The sequence below is a fragment of the Bos indicus genome, chromosome 10 (genome assembly GCF_029378745.1).
Source record: "Bos indicus isolate NIAB-ARS_2022 breed Sahiwal x Tharparkar chromosome 10, NIAB-ARS_B.indTharparkar_mat_pri_1.0, whole genome shotgun sequence".
Lineage (NCBI taxonomy): Eukaryota > Metazoa > Chordata > Mammalia > Artiodactyla > Bovidae > Bos > Bos indicus.
The window spans coordinates 102,098,600-102,122,942 of NC_091769.1; the positions used below are offsets into that span (position 1 = coordinate 102,098,600).

Genomic DNA, 24,343 nt, shown 5'->3' on the forward strand with positions numbered 1-24,343 from the left:
CTCAGCCATACCGATACATGTCCATGCTCCCCAAACTCCTCTCCTATCCAGGCCACCATGTACCATTGAGCAGAGTTCCCTGTGCTCTGCAGTAGCACCTTGTTGGTTATCCATTTAAATATCATAGTGCGTACATATCCATCCCAAACTCCCTAATTAGCCCATCCCCCGTCTTCCCCCAGCAACCATTAAGTTTGTTCTCTAAGTCTGTGAGTCTGTTTCTCTTTTGTAAATAAGTTCATTTGTATAATATCTTTTTATATTATCCATATAAGGGATGTCATACAATATCTCTCCTTCTCTGTCTGACTTACTTCACTCAGTATGACGACATCTAAGTCTATCCAGGTTACTGAAGATATTATTGTAGAAGAAAATAGAGACTATTCCACAGGCATCCACCCTGAAAATGATAACTGGCTGAAGAGCATTCTTTTCTAATCAGGATTGTTTGCATGATCAGAAGCTCAGGGCTCCAATGAAAAGATGCCATGAAGAAGCAAGTGAAGAACAAGGAAAGGCTATTAAAGTCTATTAAAACAATAGAGTATCAAGAGATTGAATCAGTAATCAAAAAACATCCTACGTAGAAAAGCCTGCGCTCAGACGGCTTACTGGGGAATTCTGCCAAATGTTTAAAGTAGAATCAACACCAATCCTTCACAAACTCTTCCAAAAAGAAGAGGAGGTAACACTCCACAGTTCACTCTATAGCACCAGTATTATCTTCATAACAAAACCAGACAGACATCCCAAGAAAACTACACCATTATGAATACAGATTAAAAATCCTCAACAAAATGTTAGTGCACCAAATCCAGCAACATATAAAAAGGATTATATATTATGACCAAGTGGGACTTATTCCAGGAATGCACGGTTGGCTTTAACATACAAAAATCAATCAGTATAATCCAGCCTAACAGAAGAATGGCTTCCCTGATGGTTCATCAAGTAAAGATCTGCCTGCAATGCAGGAGACACACATTCAATCTCTGGGTCTGGCAGATTCCCTGGAGGAGAAAAATGGCAACTCACTCCAGTATTCTTGCCTGAAAAATCCCATGGACAGAGGAGTCTGGTGGGCTGTAGATCAAAGTCGGACGCGACGGAGTGACTGAGCATACAGCACAGTAAAAGAATAAGGCACAAAAGATCACACAGTTATTTCAGTAGAAAAAGCATCTGACAAAATCTAACACCCCTTTATAATAAAGACACTCCACAAGCTGGAAATAGTTCTTCAACCTGGTAAAGACCATTTATGAAAAACCCACAGCTAACACAGTACTTACTTGTGAAGACTGAAAGCTTTCATCCTATGACAAAAATCTCTGCTCTGGTCACTTCTATTCAACATGGTACTAGAGGTTCCAGCTAATGCACTTTGGCAATAAAATAAATAAAAGGCATTCAGATTGGAAAGCAAGAAGTAAAAATACCCTATTTACAGATGACATATTTATGGAAAAGCCTAAAGAATCCATAAAAATTATGAGCTAATAAATGAGTACAGCAAGGTTATAGAATAAAAGATCAATATACAAGAGTCGGTTGTATATTTTATACACTAGCAATGAACATTCTAAAACTTAAACTAAGAAAACAATTCCACTTATGATAGCATCCAAAAGAATAAGACTTAGGAATAAATTTTAAAAAGGAATAAGGCTCGTACACCAAAAACTAAAAAACATTTTTGAAGGAAATTAAAGACGACATTCTATGTTCATGGACTGGAAGACCTAATATTGTTAAGATGGCAATATTCCTCAAATCAATCTACAGATTCAACATAATCCTTATCAAATTCAACATAATCTTTATCAAATTCCCAGTAAGCTTTTTTTTCCCCACGGTAATTGACTATTTGAGTCTAAAATTTATATGGACATATAAGGGACCCAGAAAAGCCAAAACAATCTTGGGAAGAATAACAAAGTTGGAGGACTCATACTTCCCAACCTTAAAACTTACTACAGAGCTACGTAATAAAGACAGGATAGTGCTGGCGTAAATGTAGACATAGAGACCAATGCAATGGGACTCAGAATCCAGAAATAAACCTTGGCATTTACACTCAATTGAATTCAACAAAGACATCAAAACAATTCAATGGGAAAAAAATAGTCTCAACATAGTGCGAGAATAACCACAGAGAAAAGAATGAAGTCAGGCCCCGACCTCACACTATATACAAAAATAAACTCAAAGTAGAACACAGACCTAGATGTAAGAGTTAAAACTGTAAAACTTTTTAAATTAAAAAAAATTTTTTGTGACAGTGATTAGTCAACAGATACAACACCAAAAGCACAGAAGAGGCAAGAGAGAAAAAAGAGAGAAACTAAATGAATCAAAACGTAAACTTTTACATTTCCAAGGGCGCCATCAAGAAGGTAAACAGACAACCCACAGAAGGGGAGCAAACACCTTAAAACCCTATGGACGTGCAGGGACTTGTGTCTAGACTGGATAAGAGCTGTTGCTGCTCAGTAATAAAACAGATTGCCCACTTTTAAGATGGACACAGGATCTAAAAAGATATTTTTCCAAAAAAGATACACAAATGGCCAATAAGAACAAGAAAATTATTCAACATCATTAGTCGTTAGGGAAACGAAAACCACAATGAGCTACCACTTCACCTATACACTAGGACAACTGTAATCAAAAGAGCAGATAGAGTGCTGACAAGGACGTGGAGAAACTAGCACCTTTCAGAGTAATACAGCTCTCTTTGGAAAATAGTTTACAGTTCCTCAAAAAAGTTAAACACAGAGTTATCACAAATTTGGCCTTGGAATACGGAATGAAGCAGGGCAAAGGCTAATAGAGTTTTGCCAAGAAAATGCACTGGTCATAACAAACACCCTCTTCCAACAACACAAGAGAAGCCTCTACACATGGACATCACCAGATGGTCAACACTGAAATCAGATTGATTATATTCTTTGCAGCCAAAGATCGAGAAGCTCTATACAGTCAACGAAAACAACACCAGGAGCTGACTGTGGCTCAGATCATGAACTCATTATTGCCAAATTCAGACTGAAATTGAAGAAAGTAGGGAAAACCACTAGACCATTCAGGTATGACCTAAATCAGATCCCTTATGATTATACAGTGGAAGTGAGAAATAGATTTAAGGGCCTAGATCTGATAGATAGAGTGCCTGATGAACTATGGAATGAGGTTCATGACACTGTACAGGAGACAGGGATCAAGACCATCCCCATGGAAAAGAAATGCAAAACAGCAAAATGGCTGTCTGGGGAGGCTTTACAAATAGCTGTGAAAAGAAGAGAAGCCAAAAGCAAAGGAGAAAAGGAAAGATATAAGCATCTGAATGCAGAGTTCCAAAGAATAGCAAGGAGAGATAAGAAAGCCTTCCTCAGCGATCAATGCAAAGAAATCGAGGAAAACAACAGAATGGGGAAGACTAGAGATCTCTTCAAGAAAATTAGAGATACCAAGGGAACATGTCATGCAAAGATGGGCTCGATAAAGGACAGAAATGGTATGGACCTAACAGAAGCAGAAGATATTAAGAACAGATGGCAAGAATACACAGAAGAACTGTACAAAAAAGATCTTCACGACCCAGATAATCACGATGGTGTGATCACTCACCTAGAGCCAGACATCCTGGAATGTGAAGTCAAGTGGGCCTTAGAAAGCATCACTACGAACAAAGCTAGTGGAGGTGATGGAATTCCAGCTGAGCTATTCCAAATCCTGAAAGATGATGCTGTGAAAGTGCTGCACTCAATATGCCAGCAAATTTGGAAAACTCAGCAGTGGCCACGGGACTGGAAAAGGTCAGTTTTCATTCCAATCCCAAAGAAAGGCAATGCTAAAGAATGCTCAAACTACCGCACAATTGCACTCATCTCACATGCTAGTAAAGTCATGCTCAAAATTCTCCAAGCCAGGCTTCAGCAATATGTGAACCGTGAACTTCCAGATGTTCAAGCTGGTTTGAGAAAAGGCAGAGGAACCAGAGATCAAATTGCCAACATCCACTGGATCATCGAAAAAGCAAGAGAGTTCCAGAAAAACATCTATTTCTGCTTTATTGACTATGCCAAAGCCTTTGACTATGTGGATCACAATAAACTGTGGAAAATTCTGAAAGAGATGGGAATACCAGACCACCTGATCTGCCTCTTGAGAAATTTGTATGCAGGTCAGGAAGCAACAGTTAGAACTGGACATGGAACAACAGACTGGTTCCAAATAGGAAAAAGAGTTCGTCAAGGCTGTATATTGTCACCCTGTTTATTTAACTTCTATGCAGAGTACATCATGAGAAACGCTGGGCTGGAAGAAGCACAAGCTGGAATCAAGATTGCCAGGAGAAATATCAATAACCTCAGATATGCAGATGACACCACCCTTATGGCAGAAAGTGAAGAGGAACTCAAAAGCCTCTTGATGAAAGTGAAAGTGGAGAGTGAAAAAGTTGGCTTAAATTAGCTCAACATTCAGAAGACAAAGATCATGGCATCCGGTCCCACCACTTCATGGGAAATAGATGGGGAAACAGTGGAAACGGTGTCAGACTTTATTTTTCTGGGCTCCAAAATCACTACAGATGGTGACTGCAGCCATGAAATTAAAAGACGCTTACTCCTTGGAAGGAAAGTTATGACCAACCTAGATAGCATATTCAAAAGCAGAGACATGACTTTGCCAACAAAGGTTCGTCTAGTCAAGGCTATGGTTTTTCCTGTGGTCATGTATGGGTGTGAGAGTTGGACTGTGAAGAAGGCTGAGCGCCGAAGAATTGATGATTTTGAACTGTGGTGTTGGAGAAGACTCTTGAGAGTCCCTTGGACTGCAAGGAGATCCAACCAGTCCATTCTGAAGGAGATCAGCCCTGGGATTTCTTTGGAAGGAATGATGCTAAAGCTGAAACTGCAGTACTTTGGCCACCTCATGCGAAGAGTTGACTCATTGGAAAAGACTCGGATGCTGGGAGGGATTGGGGGCAGGAGGAGAAGGGGACAACAGAGGATGAGATGGCTGGATGGCATCACTGACTTGATGGACATGAGTCTGAGTGAACTCCGGGAGTTGGTGATGGACAGGGACGCCTGGCGCGCTGCAATTCATGGGGTCGCAAAGAGTCGAACACGACTGAGCGACTGATCTGATCTGATCTGATCACATGACCCAGTAATTTCACTCCTAAGTATATACCCAAGAGCAATGAACACGTGTACCTACCCCAGATTTGGTGCACAAATGTTTACAGCAGCATTATTGATAACAGCTAGAAAGTAGGAGCAACCTCACGTCCATCAACTCTGCATGGATTAACAAATGTAAATGTGGCATGTTTATACAATGGAGCATTATTCGGCCATAAAAAGGAATGATACATGCTATAACATGTGAGAACCCTGGAAACATGCCAAGTGAAAAAGCCAGACACAAAACATCACGTTACGATGTTCTGTTTATCTAAAATGTCTAGAATAGGCAAATCTATCAAGAAAAAGTAGCTTAGTGACTGACTATGCCTGGGGGCGGGGGTGTTCCCTGGTAGCTCAGCTGGTAAAGAATCCGCCTGCAATGCTGGAGACCCCGGTTCGATTTCTAGGTCAGGAAGATCCCATTGGGAAGGGCATGGCAACGCACTCCAGTCTTCTTGCCTGGAGAATCCCATGGACAGAGAAGCCTGGTGGGCTACAGTCCACGGGGTCACAGAGAGTCGGACACGACTGGGTGAGTAAGCACAGCACATGCCTGGGGGGGCGGCGATTAATCAGATAATGGACGTGACCATTACTGAGTACTGATTTCTTCTGGGGTGATGAAAATGTTCTCAAATTGACCATGGTGATTGTTACACAACTCTGAACCACTGAAGTGTACACTATAAAAGGTTGGACTTTATGGGATGTAAATTATATCTCAATAAAGTTATTTTTCTAGAAAGCTGTAGAGCATATTTGTAATATGAAAAACTGAAACAACACAGATGTTCCACAGGCAGTTGGTTCAAAAATATGCATAAGGCATACACACCACTGTGCAGCCTTTAAAAATTGGTTTCAAAAATATTTAATGACATGGAAAAATAACTGTCATGTACACACATATATACATACAGTGAAAAAAGCAGAAAACAGTATATATAACACAATCCTAATTGTGTACAAAATATGAATATATTTATAAATTTCATGGGCTTCCTGGGTTGCAATAGTGGTAAAGAACCTGCCTCTCAACGCAGGAGACCTAAGAGATGTGGCTTCAATCCCTGGGTCGGGAAGATTTCCCGGAAGCGGGCATGGCACCCCACTCCAGTATTCTCACCTGGAGAAGCCCATGGACAGAGGGGCCTGGCAGGATACAGTCCATGGGGTCGCAGAGTCAGACATGACTGAAGCAACTTAGCACAGCACAGCACATAAATCAGACTTATTTAAAGATAGATATAAATATCTGTCTATATATCTTTTAAAAATACATCATTATTGACTAACTCAAGTAGCAGTAAGATGACTGGTTTTATTTTCTGCTTTATATTTTTCTTAATTTTCCAAATAGCCTATACCCAACATACAAGTGAAGAATAAATGTTCATTTTCAGATCAAAGGTCGGAATGAAAGGCAGCTGGTCCCACACAGCGCAGGTAGAAAGCACACAGGTACGGCTGTTCTGCAGGACAGTCTGGAAATACTCCTCTCCTGACCCAGAAACCCCACTTCTAGAAACCTCTCCCAGAGAAACCGTTAAGAACGAGCGCAGCAACCAGGCTGAGAGGGCGTTGGTCACAGCCTCACATGTAGCTGAGAAAAGCTGAAAACAGCCCACACGGGCAAAAATAGAGGCCTTTCCAGTTAAATACATTATAGCTTATCCATAGAATGAAATGCGGCACTGCTGCTAAGACACTGCAGAAATGCATCTGCTGTCACAGTGGCAGCAGGTCCCAAAGCAGCATATGTGATAGAACCTCACTTTATAAAAGAAAAAAGGCCACACGGATGTGTACGGAGACGATCTGGAAGGAAACACTCAAATGTCAGCAAAGGCGGCTCTGGGGGGACAGGGTGATGGGCATTTTAACTTTCTTTTGACCGGTCTGTATTTCTTGTTTTTATACAATGTGTCTTGTCCGTACTAAGTGGAATAATAAAGTGAAATCCTGGGGAAGAGGCAGAAGGTCAGCCTCAAGACAGAAGCATCACACCCATGACAGGCAGGGCCGAGGGGAGGGCAGAGCCCATAGCAGGATACCTGGGGTCAGACCTGTTGACTCAGGTCTACATATGTCAGAGCTTCTCTTCGTTGTGTCTCATTCATTCTTCTCAGGATTCGTGTCAGAGTACCACTATTTCCATTGTGTAGATAAGAAAAGTGGGACTTTGATTAAATTGCTGAAGAGTTGCAGAGCAGAGTTCCCTCAGTGACCTCCTTAATCCAACTGAAGGGCGGTTCGAGAGAGCAGAAATAGTCTGGGCTCCAGAGTCCCCGGGCCTGGATTTGAATCCCACCTCACCTCTGAAATGCGAGCTTTCAGCCGTCCCTGCAGAGAACACCACCCCTGCTGCACAGGACTGTTCTCCAGATGCAGCACCCTCAAGCGGGGAGGCCTGCAGACGGCTCGCCTGGCTCTTGGGAAAGAGAAAGTGTGAGTCACTCAGTCGTGTCCCACTCTTCACGACCCCATGGACTGTAGCCCACCAGGCCCCTCTGACATGGGATTCTCAGGTGGGAGGGCTCAGTAAGCGCTAACCCAACAGGAACGCCCACCTCTCAAGGCCGCAGGAGTCTGAGATGGCTGCGGCTGTGAGAAAGGTCTCGGGATATGGGAATAATGGGCTTCGTGCAGTTCCCACCGTCTGGCTCTGGCTCAAACCTGGAACCCAGCAGAGTCCAGTCCTTCTTGCCCTCTGAGCCCTCCATCATCCCTGCAGGCTGCCTGTGTGGTCTGGTCCCAAGGCCACCTCCAGCCACAGTGACTGTCACAGAGCACTCACCTGCAAAGTATTAAGTCACTGAATCGCGTCTGACTGCGACACCATGGACTGTGGCCCACCAGGCTCCTCTGTCCATGGGATTCTCCAGGCAAGAATACCAGAGTAGGTTGCCATGCCATCCTCTAGGGGGTCTACCCAACCCAGGGATGGAATCCAGGTCTCCCGCATTGCAGGTGGATTATCTACCATCTGAGCCCCCAGGGGAGCCCGTGACACCTGGCTCCCTTCCAGCTGTCGCTTCCCCTCTTCCCCTGTAGGGATCGCCTCCAGGAGACAACTCCATAAGGGGCCCGGCTCTTTGTTGAGAAAGAGGCTCATCCTCAGAGGGGCCACTGCTGAGCCGCCTGGGGGACACCCCGCCCCAGTGCCCTGCAGGGCCCACCCTCTTCATCACGGCCTTCCCGAGGGTCCTAAGCTGGCTCCAGGGCATGCCACTGGCCACCGGAACAGCGTCGAGGGTGCAAGGGTGACCCAGGAGGGGCCAGTGACCAGGTGAGAACCTGGCTGAGACTTCTGAGACTCCGTCCAAGAGGAGTCGAGTCTGGCGTGGGAAGGGAAACAGCACAGGAAAGACATGCTGGGCGGTGGAGAGAAGGCAGCCCTGGCTTCAAGCCCTGAGGCCCGCCGCCGCCAGTCAGACTGAGGTGGGTCTTTCACCCGCAGCTGGAAGGCCCTGCCCTGCGGCTCCCGGCAGAACTTCACAGGAGTCTGAAGCCCCGGTTTACCCTCTGCATGTGTCCACTGCGGGGCTCTGCCTCCTGGGATGTTGTAGTTGCCGACTCGGGTCAGCACTCTGTGAGCAAAGCACGCTCACTCACTGAGTCTGCTGAGCAGCCGGCTGGGCAGACAGAGTGGGTGACACGGACCCCTGGCCTCCAGGCCAGCCCCTCCGCACCGCCTGTCCCAGCAGCTGTCCCATCGCTTTTCCCCGGGGGCCCAGACGGTAAGGAATCCACCTGCAGTGCAGGAGACCCGGATTCAACCCCTGGGTGGGGAAGATCCCCTGGAGGAGGGCATGGCAACCCACTCCAGTATTCCTGCCTCGAGAATCCCATGGACAGAGGAGCCTTGTGGGCTACAGTCCGTGGGGTCGCAAGGAGTCAGACATGACTGACTTTCCGTGTTTAAAGGTTTGTGTTGACGGCCCTGGGCGCTGCCTCCAACAGGCAAGCATCTTTTTCCATCTTGACGCTGCACCCCAGGATGGGATGCTCAGGCACAGCGGGTCAATCTCACGTGAGGAAGGGGTAACATTCCCAAGGGGGGGGGGGGTTGTTGTTCAGTCACTAAGTTGTGTCTGACTCTTTGCAACCCCACGGACTAGGGAACACCAGGCACCCATCCTTCATTATCTCCCGGAGTTTGCTCAGAGTCATGTCCACTGAGTCGGTGTTGCTATCTAACCATCTCATCCTCTGCTGCCTCCTTCTCCTTTTGCCTTCAGTCTTTCCCAGCATCAGGATCTTTTCCAAGGGGAGGCTGGTCTATAATTCTGTTACCACCTCCACAAAGCTGTGCTCATCACACTGCACTTCTGCAGAGAGGCCCACAAGGTCTGCAGACTCCAGAGAAGGCGGGGCCTCCACCCAGGAGGGGAGGTCTGGTGGGAAGGGACACGCCCTCCTCCCCAGGGCCCAGAGGAGACGTTTTCTCCTGTCTCTTATCAGCCAGTGTGTTCAGCACGTCCCTTCTGAAGACAGCTATGTGGGAATGCGCTGAATTGTTCTTGGCTCTTAAAGGAAGGCTGCTTGGATCAAAGGATCCATCCCCACGTGAACGGTGCTTTGTGATAAAACCATGAATGTGGGTGCGGCTTTAAAGACCTCTAACCTTCCGGGTGAGCCCTGGGCGAGGCTGGTGACGTGAAGCATGAACTCTGACTTGGCCCCCCCAGCAGGCAATCCTGTTAGGGGTCCACTCCCCGCGTCCCAGGCCCCTGGCACCCGCGCCCTCAGACACCATTAGCAGATTTTCCCCCCTGAGCACCGCTCCAGGCCTCCAGACTCGCTTGCTCTCCCACATCCGGAGCCAAACCCTCGGCCACACAAAGCAGGCACCCTACAAGCGCCTCTCCCCTCTTCCCACAGCTGGATGTTCCCGGAGGCTGCCGAAGAGATCTGTCCATTTGGGTTTAAACTAAGTGGATACATAAGAACAAAACTAGCTAATCTTTGTTGATCTGCCAGGCAGGGTGCTAAGTGCTTTACATGTGTTCACTCATTCCCTACAACCACCCTGTAATGTAGAAACCATTATCACCTCCATTTTATAAATGAAAAAAAAGGAGCCCCAGTGAGGTGAAAGTAATTTGCACAAGACCCTAAAGCTAGTAAGTGACAAAGCTAGAGATCAAACCTGGAAGTCTGCCTCCAAAACCCCAAACTCTGAGCCAGCGGGTCAGAGCACCATTCCAAACCCATGAACAAAGGAGGCATAAAGCAAGCAGAGGAGGCCCCACGTAGCTCCCAGCACTGTAACCGCATTCTCCAGCTGGGCACTGGTGGCTCGGGGGTGAAGAATCCGCCTGCCAACACAGGAGACCCAGGTTCGATCCCTGGGTCGGGAAGATCCCCTGGAGAAGGAAACGGCAACCCACTCCAGTGTTCCGGCCTGGAGAATCCCACGGACAGTCCATGGGGTCACGAAGAGTCGGACACGACTGAGCGCCTAAACCTCCACCACCACCTGGCCACAGCCGTCACTCAGCCCGACAAGCCTCCTACCGAGAACCAGCTCCCCTTCTTGGCCCTGCCTGTGAGTCCCTTGCCCTCTCTGGCACCGTCTCCTCCACTGCAAGGTAAGACGTGTGTATGAGAGACGGCTGTGAGGGCCCCGTTTGCATCTGGGGGTCAGTCCTCCGCATTCTGAAAAGACGTTGAACTCCACGCGGCTGTTTCCAGGCTCCCGTATCCCTCCGCGGGGTGCCAGTGCCCAGCCTCGGGGCCTGTGCGCCCCCTTTTGTTCACTCCGCACAGGCTCCTCTATCTGCACCCTCCTTCAGGTCCTGCCTGGGTCAGAGACACACCCAACGTCTGAGGGACACACCCAACGAGAGGCTTGCACGTCCCCGGTCTCTCCTTTCTCCCACGCGCCTGCTGGCTGCGGCTCTGTGGGGGCTTCTCAGCGGCGGACTGACGGGTGTCACCCCTGCTCACCCAGAGCTCTCTCCTTTCCCCGTTCCAGGGCTGCCACGGGCCGCCGCCCCCTGGGGTCGTCAGTCGCACGGCCGAGGCTGCGCCCTAGAGGAGCGCGGCGGAGCAGCAGCCTCGCAGAGCAGCCGCCCACCAGCCTGAGCCGGTGCTCGCCCGCAGGGCTGTCACGGGCCCGCCCTCACTGGGGCCAGGGCACCTGTGCTCTCTACTGCAGCAGGGCACGAGCCTCGGCTATTGATAGAGGCCATCTCTCGGAAGACAAGCCACTTACCGCCCCCGCTGTCCTAACTGCAGAAAGTTAGCCGATGTCCAGCAGATCTAAGTCCCAAAATAGATGGTGGCCACGAGTTCACTGTTCCCAAGCCTCCCCACTTGGGAAAAGAACGTCTGGGCCACTCGGTGTCTTGGAGATTTCAGGTGGTACCTCAATCTGTACTCAGAGCAAGGACCTCTACACTGGATTCACCCACTTCTACCAGAAGCTGAAGAGTTCCTGCGCGTCTCTTATTCTCATTCTCTGCTTGTCTTCTGAGGTTTCAGACAAAGGAGGAAGGAGTTGGGGGGCTGGAAGGGAGCTGAGATCCACATGGAGGCTCCCTGATAATAGAAATGAAGTGAACTGTATAACCTTTGGGGAAGGACCCATGCCAGGCTCTGTCACACGTGATGCCGGCATGCTCTTACAGGTATTCCTCATAACAGGCAGCGGCTGAGTCTGAACGAACGAGGATGTGCTCACTGTGTTAGCACTGGGCAAAGAAAATGCATCTGACCATCACAGCCAGGCGCAGAGGCGCCCAGAATCACCTAAATTACATGATGGGCAACTTGCCCAGTAGAAATCTGAGCAAGGGAACTTCCATCAGTTTCAATCAATAATAGAGCATCACAGTTGGTAAAGAATCTGCCTGTAATGCAGGAGACGCGGGTTCAATCCCTGGTTGGGGAAGATTCCCTGGAGAAGGGAATGACTATTCACTCCAGCATTCTTGCCTGGAGAATCCCATGGACAGAGGAGCCTGGTGGGTGGTCTGTGCCACCAGGAGCCCATGGGTTGCAAAGAGCTGGACGTGACTGAGCAAATAACACTTTCATGTTCAACAGCACTACGGACCAGACACCATGCTGGGTTCTGAGGACAGCACTCGAGCAAAACATTTCTTCCTCGAGTGGAATTCACAGATGGCGGGAGAGCCTGAAACAGTACAGCTGGTTCCAATATGGTGTTCAGGCGATTCTAACCTCCTGTGCCACGATACTGTCAAATGCGGCAGACTCTGAATGGGTGAGCACTGGGGGGGCCTCGGAGAAGACAGAAAGGGTGAGCCTGCAGGCTGGGGCTTCCAGGCAGGAGCCTGGGGCAGGGTGAGCAGTGAGGGGCACCTGAGGGGGGGCCGGGAGGAGGGGTGTGGGTGCAAACCAGGGGTTCTCCAGGGGCCTGCACGCTTCCTGCCTGAGGAAACCTCACTGGCCCGAGCAGATGCCCACCCACACGCCAGGGGAACAGGGTGGCTGAGAACATGGACTCGGGAGCTGAGCACCCCGCAGTCTGCCCCGCTCCCGACACTCAGCGGAGGAGCAGGGGCCGAGGCTGAGTCCCGGCTGTAGGACCCCAGGCAGCGTAGCCAACCTCCCTGGGCCTCAGTGTGCTCATCCGTGAAACGGAAAGAGTCGTGTCCATCCCACAGGTGGTGGTGAGGCTTGGCTGAGATGCCCAAACAAGAGTCACAACATCTGGCACGCAGTAGGCACCAACGTCATTCCTAGTGACCTAACCCCGTTGCATTTCCTTCGTCTGTAAATTAGGGGTGTGGAGGATTAACTCACCTCCCAGAGGAGGTGCTTGTAACTGCACATGTGGGTTTCCGATTCCCCACGAGCCAAGGCTAACATTACCCAGTCAAGGGAAACCGCTCCCGGCCACGGCTGCCCCAGCAGATGTGGACGTTCAGGGACATTCCCGGCTCTGGCTGAGACCCCAGGTCGAGTCAGACCTCAGGGCCCCTGGAAGAGGGGAGGTGACCTTCGAAAGTGTGCGGCTCAGTCCACGCGGGCAGCAGCCTGCAGGCGGCAGAGGGAGGGGCGTGGGCCAGTGCCCGCCCGCCCGAGGGGCCCCTGCTGAGGACTCCCGCCTGGGCTCACTCTGGTGAAGGAAGGACAGTATCTCCCTCCTCCCGCGAGCCGGCCGGCGTGTCCCTGGAGTCGTGCTGGGGCTGCCGCCATCACACACCACCCAGGGCCCGTCTCGAGCTGCGGCCCTCCTTGCCCGCTTGGGTGGCAGCCGTGAGACTAAGCTAGCAGTGCAGTCTACCCCACCAGGCTGAGGCAGAGCCCAATTCTGGACCTGAGCTTTTGGTGCTAAAGCACCCCTCAGAGCCCCGCCACCCCCAGCGGGCAAACCAGCCCCTGGGTACAAGCCCGCAGACCCCAGGCCATCCACGACGCCTTGCTCTTGCTGCACCCAGATCTCTCTCACACACACACACACACACACACACACTCCCACACACACACACACTCCCACACACACACTCCCACACACACACACACACACTCCCACACACACACACACACATTCCCACACACACGCTCCCACACACACACACACCCCCACACACACACACACACTGCCACACACACACACACTCCCACACACACACATTCCCACACACACACTCCCACACACACACACACACACTCCCCCCCACACACACACTCCCACAGACACACACACTCCCACACACACACACACTCCCACAGCCCAGGGCATGTGAGATGCTGGGAGAGCAGCAGGCAGAGGAGGGCGGCCGTGTGGCGCAGACCCTCGGAACTGCTGAGACGGCCTTGCAGGACTGTCAGCCCCAGCACCCCGTTGGAGTGACGGCCCACGGGGATGCAGAGATTAACTAGAGGGATCTAAATGTCCTGGAGCAAGGCTCCCAGGGAACAGGGTGAATATGCCGCCTGGCCACAGAGCTCTCAAGTGGGCATGCTGCGGCTGGGTCAGCACTGCACCGGGCAACCGAGGCGGACAGTGGCTGCACACGGGTGGCCAGCTCACTGCTGTTCCACAGCGGGAGGCCGCCTGGGACCCAGGCCTCTGTGTGGCCGCGGTGTGGCAGGAAGGGGAGGGGCAGCTTCAGAGGGTCTCCTTACCGAGGCCTTTAGAGGCCCACTAAGTGCACCTCTTCCTCCAGGAAGCCTTCCTGGCCCCGCTGGCCCACAGTCATCTTTCCTTTGAAAAGCTGTTACCCAGGCCTGGCCTTTCCCATTTGCTGTTTTGTTTGGGGCTAACATTTCAAAACATCATTTAGTAAGTGCTTTACATATATTATGTGACTTTGTCCTCAGAACTCTATGAAGTGGTTGTGATTATACCCATTTCACAGATGAGGAAGTGACAGCTTGGAAAGGTCAGACAGCGTGCGTGTCCTGCCTTCTTGTCCTTTTCCTCCCCATGGGACGGAGCTCCCTCAGATCAGATCATAGCGTCCTCTGCGGCAAACAGGGCAGCACGTCCCCCTTCCACACCCTGAGCCGCCAAGCCCCCAGGTAAGCGCCAACCGCTGAGGCTTAATTAACCCAGCATGCTGAGTCACTCAGTCGTGTCCGATTCGTTGTGACCCTATGGACCGTAGCCTCCCAGGCTCCTCTGTCCATGGGATTCTCCAGGCAAACACACTGGAGTGGGTTGCCATGCCCTCCTCCAGGAGATCTTCCCAACCAGAGATCAAATTCGGGTCTCCCGCTTGGCAGGTAGATTCTTTACTGCTGAGTTAGTGGGGAAATCCTGTTTATATGCTGTGAAGTGAAAGTTGCTCAGTCGTGTCCAACTCTTTGCGACCCCATGGACTATTTAGTCCATGGAGTTCTCCAGGCCACAAGACTGGAGTGGGCAGCCTTTCCCTTCTCCAGAGGATCTTCCCAACCCAGGGATCGAACTCAGGTCTCCTGCATTGCAGGAGGATTCTTTACCAGCTGAGCCACCAAGAATGGTCCCTGCTTAAGTCGCAGATAAATTATCAGGAAACTCGACTGAAATTCCTCTCCTGCAAGGCCAACCGAGGAGCTGCAGTTCTGAGGAAACCACGTCGCCGGGCTTAGCATGGCCCAGAGCCTGCCGTGGGGCAAACCCAGCTGCCTCGCCAGGAGCGCCGGGGATGACGCCCGCCGAGGGCCCGGGGTCACACCGCGGGCAGGAAGAGCCCCCAGGCGGCGAGAGCCGGGCTCCGCCCGCGGGACGCGCCTCACCTTGGGTGGCGTAGGCCTCGGCGGCCATGCGCAGCCGGTACGGGGGCGCGCCCGTCAGCGGCCAGTCCTCCAGGCCCGCCCGGGCGTAGAGGCGGAGCGCGCCTTCGCAGTCTCCTTCCACGTAGTGCAGCTTGGCCAGGACCAGACTGGACTCCTGTAGGAATTCTGACTGGAGGGAAGAGGAGAGAGAAGAAACTGTCCTCAGATACACGCCTGACACTCCCTCGGGCCTGCGGCTCTCCACTCCAGACGGCCGTGGGAACTTCCCGCCGCGCCGTCCACAGGGCCCCGGGGCGGGAGCGGCGCGCGGGCCCAGCCACTGCTGGGCGGCAAAAGGTGGTCTCTCCCCCAAGAGCAGGACACGACTGAGCGACTTCACTTTCACTGTTCACTTTCATGCATCGGAGAAGGAAATGGCAACCCACTCCAGTGTTCTTGCCTGGAGAATCCCAGGGACGGGGGAGCCTGGTGGGCTGCCGTCTACGGGGTCGCACAGAGTCGGACACGATTGAAGCGACTTAGCAGCAGCAGCAGCAGCACAGCCACCCCCGGGAATATCACTCCGCCATCATCACGAACGGAGTTCTGATCCCTGCCGCCACACAGGCAAGCCTCAGACGCATGACGCCAAGCGAAAAAGCCGGCCACACAGGCTGCGGATACTGGCCAGGGTGGTCAGGTCTACCGAGGCTGAAAGCAGACAAGTGCCGCCTAGGGCTGGGAAGGTGCGCGCAGAGGCGGTGCCTGCTGATGGTTACAGGCTCCTTTCTGGGGTGATGAAAATGTTCTAGAATTGTCTGTGACTCTACTGTGAAAGTGCAGTGAAAGTCACTCAGTTGTGTCTCCATGGTCTACACAGTCCATGGAATTCTCCAGGTCAGAATACTGGAGTGGGTAGCCTATCCTTTCTCCAGCGGATCTTCCCAACCCAAATATTGAAACCAGATCTCAGGCATTGCATCCAGATTCTTTACCAGGTGAGCCACCAGGGAAGCCCAAGAATACTGGAGTGGGTAGCCTATCCCTTCTCCAGCAGATCTTCCCGACCAGGAATCAAACAAGGGTCTCCTGCATTGCAGGCAGATTCTTTTTAGTGACTCTACTAAAAACCATTAAATTGCACACTTTATTTTTTTTGCAATAGTAGAAGATGTTTATCAGTTTTCACAATCAATACCCAGACAAAAAAATAAAAGGATCATTACAATTGCAAGCCATAATGCAAACATGATTAACCTAAAAATATAAAATAATGACATACAGTTTGGGGTGTTAAGCAGAGTGATGTGGTAAGTGGAAGTGCATGCATGCACATGTTTCATCTGCCCAGCCAGTCTCTGTCTTTTGGTTTGTGCATTTAACCCATTTATATTTAAGGTAATTATTGATATATATGATCCTATTACCATTTTCTTAATTTTGGGGGGTTTATGTAGATCTTTTCCTTCTCTGGTGTCTCCTGCTTAGAGAAGTTTATTTAGCATTTGTTGTGAAGCTGGTTTGGTGGTGCTGAATTCTTTTAACTTCTGCTTGTCTCTAAAGCTTCTGATTTCTCCATCAAATCTGAACAATGATTCTAAGGCATGTGAATTATGTTTCAATAAAGCTGCTGTAAAACAAGCTCCCCTCAGGCCTCAGGCTGGTCCAAGGATGGAAGGCGTGTGTTATGAACAAAACACAGAAGCACCTGTCTCAACAAACGCGGCTCTGTGGACATCCTGGTGGGTTGAGCACACAGCATTGGGGCTGTGCCACTGACTGTAGCCCAAATAACCCGAGGAGGGAGGCTTTCTAAACTGGTGTAAGAACCAGACTTTCTTTCTTTCCAGGGACAAGCTTTTCTAGCTGAGCCATTCCAGCTGCTTATGGGGACTGACCAGGTCCCTCCAGAGGGTGCACATTCGAGCTGTCCTCTGATGGGCTTGTCCTCCTCCCCATCGGAGAGGCTGGCTTCCTGGCCCACACGTGTGCCAGCCTCATCCTGGGCCCTTCCCCACCCCTACTTGTCCCTGGGGAGAGGAGAGGCGACCTAGCTGTCTATGTAAGGAAACAGATCTATCAGCCTCTCCTAGGCATCCTCCTTGGAACCCCAGCCATACAAGGCTGAAGTTTTCAGCTGACGGACGCACACCACGAAGCGCCACTATCCCGTAATCTATGGCTGGGATGGGGCGGGTGATACACAGGTCACTGGCCAGAGCGTGGCGAAGCCAAGGTGGTCGACTTTCAGGAAGTCCTTGAAAGGGCGCAGGGCAGACAGAGAGACTGAAGGGAGCAAAGGGGTTTTAAGAGTGGCCCAAGCAAGTGACCCCAATGCACGCATGAGAATTATATTTGGAAACAGAAAGAAATCAAAGCAGACTAGAGAAAACAGAAAAAGAGCTGTGAAAAAAGCATCCACCGTGGGGTTCTCCAGCAGGAGAGGGGGACAGGGCAGCCCTGGGTACAGTGGAAAGGCTTCCTAGGGGTTCTGCCGTGTCCTCTCTCTCTCCCTGGAACTGAGAACCACAGGCTGGAAAGCAAACTGAAGGGGGAAGAGAGGGGAAGTACTGTTTGCTGAGTCCAGAGCTTCAGCTTGGGGTGATGAAAAGGTTCGGAGGATGGGTGGTGGTGATGAGGATATGAACACACTTAAACCACTGGCTTCCCTGGTGGCTCAGAGGTTAAAGCGTCTGCCTCCAATGCGGGAGACCCGGTTCGATCCCTGGATTCGATCCCTGGGTCAGGAAAATCCCCCTGGAGAAGGAAATGGCAACCTGCTCCAGTATTCTTGCCTGGAGAATCCCATGAACAGAGGAGCCTGGTGGCTACAGTCCATGGGGTCTCAAACAGTCGGACACGACTTAGTGACTTCACTTTGACTTTCAAAACCACTGAACTGGGACATCCCTGGCAGTCCAGTGGTTAAGACTTTGCCCTCCAGAGCAGGGGGCGCAGGTTCAATCCCTGTTAGGTGACCCAAGACCCCACATGCCTGGCGGCCAAAAAACCAAAACATGAAATTGAAACAATATTGTAACAAATTCAATAAAGACTTTAAAAGTGGCCACGTCAAAAAAATTAAAAAAGAAAATCTTTAACAAAATAAAAAATGAAGCCAGTGAACTATATGCTAAGAAATGGTTATAATGATAAATTTTATGTTATTTATATTCTACTGCAAGAAAAAATGCTTTTGATTTAAAAAATGTTAACAAACTTGAAGGCCAAACGTCTGCCATGCAGGAGCTTGAGGAATATCCCAGGGATGGAGGCACAATAGGGAGGCGCAGCCTGGAGAGGCTTGCTGGGCGAGTGCGGAGGAGACGTCTCGGCCCAGGCCCCAGGCGGGGGACCGGGGAGCAGCCCCAACCTCGGGCCCACCGCCCAGCCCCGGACAGGCGTAACTTCCTCAACTTGAGTCAGAGGCCAGGCCGCCGGCTACTCGTTCAGACTTTTTGCCCCCACACTTCCCCCTGCTCTGGTCTCTCCAGCCTCGGTGCACGTGTGTTTCGTGGGCACCTATGAGGTCGCTGGATGGCATCACTGATTCAGTGGACGTGAATGTGGGCAAACTCCAGGAGACAGGGAAGGACAGGGAGGCCTGGCGTGCTGCAGTCCATGGGGTCACAAAGAGTCAGACATGACTGAGTGACTGAACAAGAATGTGTCTGCACAGGGCTTTCCCCAGCTCCCAGGCAGGAGACCCTGGACCTTGAGGTCAAGTGGAGGGGGAAATTTCACATGGGCCAGTGGGAGTGGGGCGGTCTGCAAGGCAACTCTGGAGCACTCTACAAGGCTCTTGTGCTCACGCTCGGTCGTGTCGGGCTCTCTGGGACCCTTGGACTGCAGCCCATGGGATTTTCCCTGCACAGCTTCCTCTGTCCCTGGGATTTTCCCAACTAGAATACTGCAGTGGGCTGCCATTTCCTGCTCCAGGGGCATCTTCCTGTCCCAGAGATCGATCCTGCGTTTTCAGTGTCTCCAGCATGGCAGGCAGATTCTTTATCTGCTGAACCATTGGGGAAGCCCCACTTTTGGCAATGGGAGAAAAATTGTATAAGGCAGAACCAGGAAAATAGCAAAAGCTGACATGTATCTAAAGCTATTCAATTGTGAAAGAATTTGTACACCTGAAACTCAAAACAACTTGAGCTAAGTGGGCTTACAGGAGAGAAATGTGAAGCTCAAAGAGGTTAAACAGCTTCCCAAGATCACATAGCCTGTGACTCCACGCTGGAAAGCAAACTGAGAAATCTAAGTCGAAATTCAATATTCTTGCTGTCACACTGGATTGTGAGGGCTGAAGAGGACCGGTGAAACAAAAAGTTTTCCAGACGAAATGAGGGGGGTTGGAAGTGGGACAGAGCCTAGTCAGGGGCCCCCACCCCACCCGCAGCAGCAGGCGCACCCCCACTCCCGGAAAGACTCCTGAGTGCCTGCACCATTCCCTCTAACTAGACCCACCAGAGCCACTAGGCCCATCGGAGTCACCAGAACCACCTTCGTGAAGAACAACCAACATGGAGACAAGAGTCCCTAAATCTGAAGGGAAGTGCAGGAAGGGAGGAAGGAAGAAGGACAGAAGTCAGAGGTGTCAACGCTCACCGCAGGGCAGGCTGGGCTGGGGAAGGGGAAGGGGGCCGGGGGTGAGGCGAGATGAAAGGCTTCCAACAGGAGAGCCTCGTGAGAGGGGACGCAGAGGAGACCCAGAGACGGGGCGGATGAACGCAGGGCAGCCCCTCAAGCACTAGGGGGCGGGCAGAGGGGGCTCCCGCCGGGTCCCCCACAGCTCGGCCCGGCCGCCCGGGACGCTGGGCTGCAGACTTCGGGCGGGGATCGTGCGCTAAGGAACCGCGGGACTAGCTCCTCCGCTGTCGGTGGGACAAAGCCAGGCTGAGCTCCGGGCCGCACCTGACAGCTTCATTCCAGACCCCTGGGGACAGCAGTGCCATTTCTCAGGAGAACGTGGCCTCGGGGGCTCTCCTGGGAGAGAAGCTGCTGGTCTGGAAGCCCCGCGCCGAGTCCCCTCCCGAGAAGGGAAGCACGGGGGGCAGAGCGGCTCCCACGCCACGTGTGGGACGCCCTCCCCGGCCACGGGCCCCTCCCCGGCCCGGCCCCCCGCCCCCAGGGCCCGGTACCTTGAGGTTCCCTCGGTCCAGGGCAGCAGTCAGATGCTTGCGGACCTCCGTCAGCTGGGGCCGGGGGCCTCGAGGGCTGGCGCCCTGCCGCAGGGGGTGTTCCTTCAGGTACTGCTCCAGCTTGGCCTCCCCGAGGAGGAGCTCTGCCATGTCATCTACGAAGAACACAGAAGAGGGTGAATGGGGCGAGGGCGGTCTGCGTGTGGGGAGTCTCTGGGACCATCTCACAGTGAGTCCTCTTAATTAGTAAAGCTTCCGGAGGATGCAGCTCAAGCACTCATTCCTCGGCCTGTATTTGCTGCTCTAGAAAGATTTGCTGTTGCTGCTCAGTCGCTCAGTCGTGTCTGACTCTTTGTGACCCCATGGACTGCAGCGCCGCAGGCCTCCCTGTCCATCACCACCTCCCGGAGTTTGCTCAGACTCATGTCCATCGACTCGGTGATGCCATCCAACCAAAAGACGGATACATGTTAACATGGAGAGAGCTCAAGATCAGTAGGAAACACAAAGTTGTCTTATGATTTATTCAGTACGATCTTACCAAGACACACAAGACCCAATACTCTATTTTCCAAAGACAATGCAGTGAAATCTTGTAGCTCTTTTGTGGTCTATAGCCTTATATGTGGACATGAACTGGTAGAATGTCTTGTGTACGCAACACTTTAAAACAAGTTTGTATGAAAATGACCTGAACACATGCAGTCTGTTTCTGCCTAAAAGTCAAAGCTCTACGGACACGATATCTGGGAATGTGTATATAAAGGTTCTCCTCCAAGAGTGTATCACTTACACTTCACACTTTGTTACTGTTGCTGTTGGCTTGTTAATTAGAATAAAAACCTCACTCTGAGAGCAGCTCTTCGGAATCCACACATCCAGACTGTTCTGAGAACACCCAGAACAGTTCACACCCCAGCCTGAACACGGTCTACTTTTTTCTGTGATGGAACAGAACATAATTGTATTAAAATATAAATGCATTTTTTAAAGGCCTAGGAAAATATGCCTCAAGCTAAAACCCATGACAGGAGTTCTCTTTCACAGATCACAACCTTGCTGACAAAGGGGCTTATGTGACTCATGAAGCTATGAGCCATGCCATCCAGGGCTACCCAACACGGACAGGTCATGGTGGAAGTTCTGACAAAGTGTGGTCCGTGGAGGAGGGAACGGCAAACCACTCCAGCATTCCTGCCTCAAGGACCTCATGAACAGTATGAAAAAGCAAAAAGATATGACACCCGGAAGATGATCCCCCAGGTCAGAAGGTGTCCAATATGCTCCTGGGGAAGAGTGGAGAAAAAGTCTCAGAAAGAACGAAGCGGCTCGGCCACAGCAGAAACGATGCACAGTTGTGGATGTGTCTGCTGGTGAAACTAAAGTCCAGTGCTGTAAAGAACAATATTGCATAGGAACCTGGAATGTTAGGTCCGTGAATCGAGGCAAATCGGACATGGTCAAGCAGGAGATGACAAGAGCGAATGTAGACACCTTAGGAAAAGGTGAACTAAAATGGACAGAATGGGCGAATTTAATTCAGGTGACCCTTATATCTACTACCCTGGGCAAGAGTCCCTTGGAAGAAATGCAGTAGCCCTTTTAGTCAACAACAGACTCTGAAATGCAGTACTTGGGTGCAATCTCAAAAACGACAAGATGATCTTGGTTTGTTTCCAAGGCACATCATTCAGCATCACAGTAATCCAAGTCTAAGGCCCAACCACTAGCCAAAGAAGCTGAAGTTGACCAGTTCTATGAAGACCTACAAAACCTTCTAGAACACCAGAAAAAGATGTTCTTTACATCACAGGGAACCGGAATGCAAAAGTAGGAAGTCAAGAGATACCTGGAGCAACAGGCAAGTTTGGCCTTAGAGTACAGAATGAAGCAGGGCAAAGGCTAACAGAGTTTTGTCAAGAGAACTCACTGGTCATAGCAAATACCTTTTTCCAACAACACAAAAGAGGACTCTACACATGGACATCACCAAATGGTCAATACTGAAATCAGATCGATTATATTCTTTGCAGCTAAAGATAGAGAAGCTCTGTACAGTCAGCAAAGATAAGACCAGGGGCTGACTGTAGCTCAGATCATGAGCTCCTTACTGCAAAATTCAGGCTTAAATTGAAGAAAGTAGGAAGACCATTAAGCCATTCAGGTATGACCTAAATCAAATCCCTTATAATTTGTGGAGGTGATGAATAGATTCAAGGGATTAGGTCTGGTAGACAGAGTGCCTGAAGAACTATGGACAGAGGTTCATACCTGGTACAAGAGGGAGAGACCAAAACCATTCAAGAAAAAGAAATGCAAGAAGGCAAAGTGGTTGTCTGAGGAGGCCTTACAAATAGCTAAGAAAAGAGGAGCAAAAGGCAAAGGAAAAAAGGAAAGATATGCCCCACCCCCCTGAAACCAGAGAATAACAAAGAAAGGTAAGAAAGACTTCTCAGGTGAACAATGCAAAGAAATAGAGGAAAACAGAAGAATGGGAAAGACTAGAGACTCATTGGAAAAGACTCTGATGCTGGGAGGGATTGGGGGCAGGAGGAGAAGGGGACAACAGAGGATGAGATGGCTGGATGGCATCACCAAATCGATGGACATGAGTTTGAGCAAACTCCGGGAGTTGGTGATGGACAGGGAGGCCTGGCGTCCTGCGATTCATGGGCTCACAGAGTCAGACACAACTGAGCGACTGGACTGAACTGAACTGAGCTGAACTGAGAGACCTCTTCAAGAAAATTAGAGATACCAAGGGAACATTTCATTCAAGGATGGGCTCAATAAAGGACAGAAATGGTTAGGACCTAATACAAGCAGGAGAAATTAAGAAGAGAAGAAGGGGCAAGAATACACAGAACTGTACAATAACGGTCTTAACGACCCCAATAACCACAATGGTGTGGTCACTCACCTAGAACCAGACATCCTTGAGCGTGAAGCCAAGTGGGCCTCAGGAAGCATCACAACTAACAAAGTTAGTGGAGACAATGGAATTTCAGCTGAGTTATCTAAAATCCTAAAAGATGATGCTATTAAAGTGCTACAACTCAATACGTCAACAAATTTGGAAAACTCAGCAATGGCCACAGAACTGGAAAAAGTCAGTTTTCATTCCAATCCCAAAGAAAGGCAATGCCAAAGAATTCTCAAACTATTGTACAATTGTGCTCATTTCACACGCTAGCAAGATCATGCTAAAAGTCCTTCAAGCCAAGCTTTAGCAATATGTGAACTGAGAACTTCCAAATGTAGAAGCTGGATTTAGAAAAGGCAGTGGAATCAGAGATCAAATTGCCACCATTTGTTGGATCACAGAGAAAGCAAAGGAATTCCAGAAAAACATTTACTTCTGCTTTATTGACTATGCTAAAGCCTTTGACTGTGTGGATCAGAACAAACTGTGGAAAATTCTTCCAGAGATGGGAATACCAGACCACAGGACCTGCCTCTTGAGAAATCTGTATGCAGGTCAGGAAGCAACAGTTAGAACTGGACATGGAACAACAGACTGGTTCCAAATAGGAAAAGGAGTCCGTCAAGGCTGTATATTGTCACCCTGCTTATTTAACTTCTATGCCGAGTACATCATGAGAAACACTGGACTGGAAGAAGCACAAGCTGGAATCAAGACTGCCGGGAGCAATATCAATAACCTCAGATATGCAGATGACACCACCCTTACGGCAGGAAGTGAAGAGGAACTCAAAAGCCTTTTGACGAAAGTGAAAGAGGAGAGTGAAAAAGTTGGCTTAAAGCTCAACATTCAGAAAACGAAGATCATGGCATCCACGGTCCCATCAGTTCATGGCAAAT

The 24,343-nt window shown here is 50.2% G+C and overlaps 1 protein-coding gene across 6 annotated transcripts in view; it reads right to left on the reverse strand.

Moving 5' to 3' along the window:
- The window catches only part of TTC7B (tetratricopeptide repeat domain 7B), a 275,490-nt gene that overhangs the window by 225,393 nt on the left and 25,754 nt on the right, over positions 1-24,343 (reverse strand). For all 6 annotated transcript variants that reach the window (XM_070798024.1, XM_070798023.1, XM_070798022.1 and 3 more), the window contains exons 2-3: positions 20,522-20,676; positions 15,402-15,570 (exon numbers count right to left, since the gene is read on the reverse strand). In XM_070798024.1, coding sequence (XP_070654125.1) covers positions 15,402-15,570; positions 20,522-20,676 — 324 coding nt within the window. The remainder of the gene's footprint in view (positions 1-15,401; positions 15,571-20,521; positions 20,677-24,343) is intronic.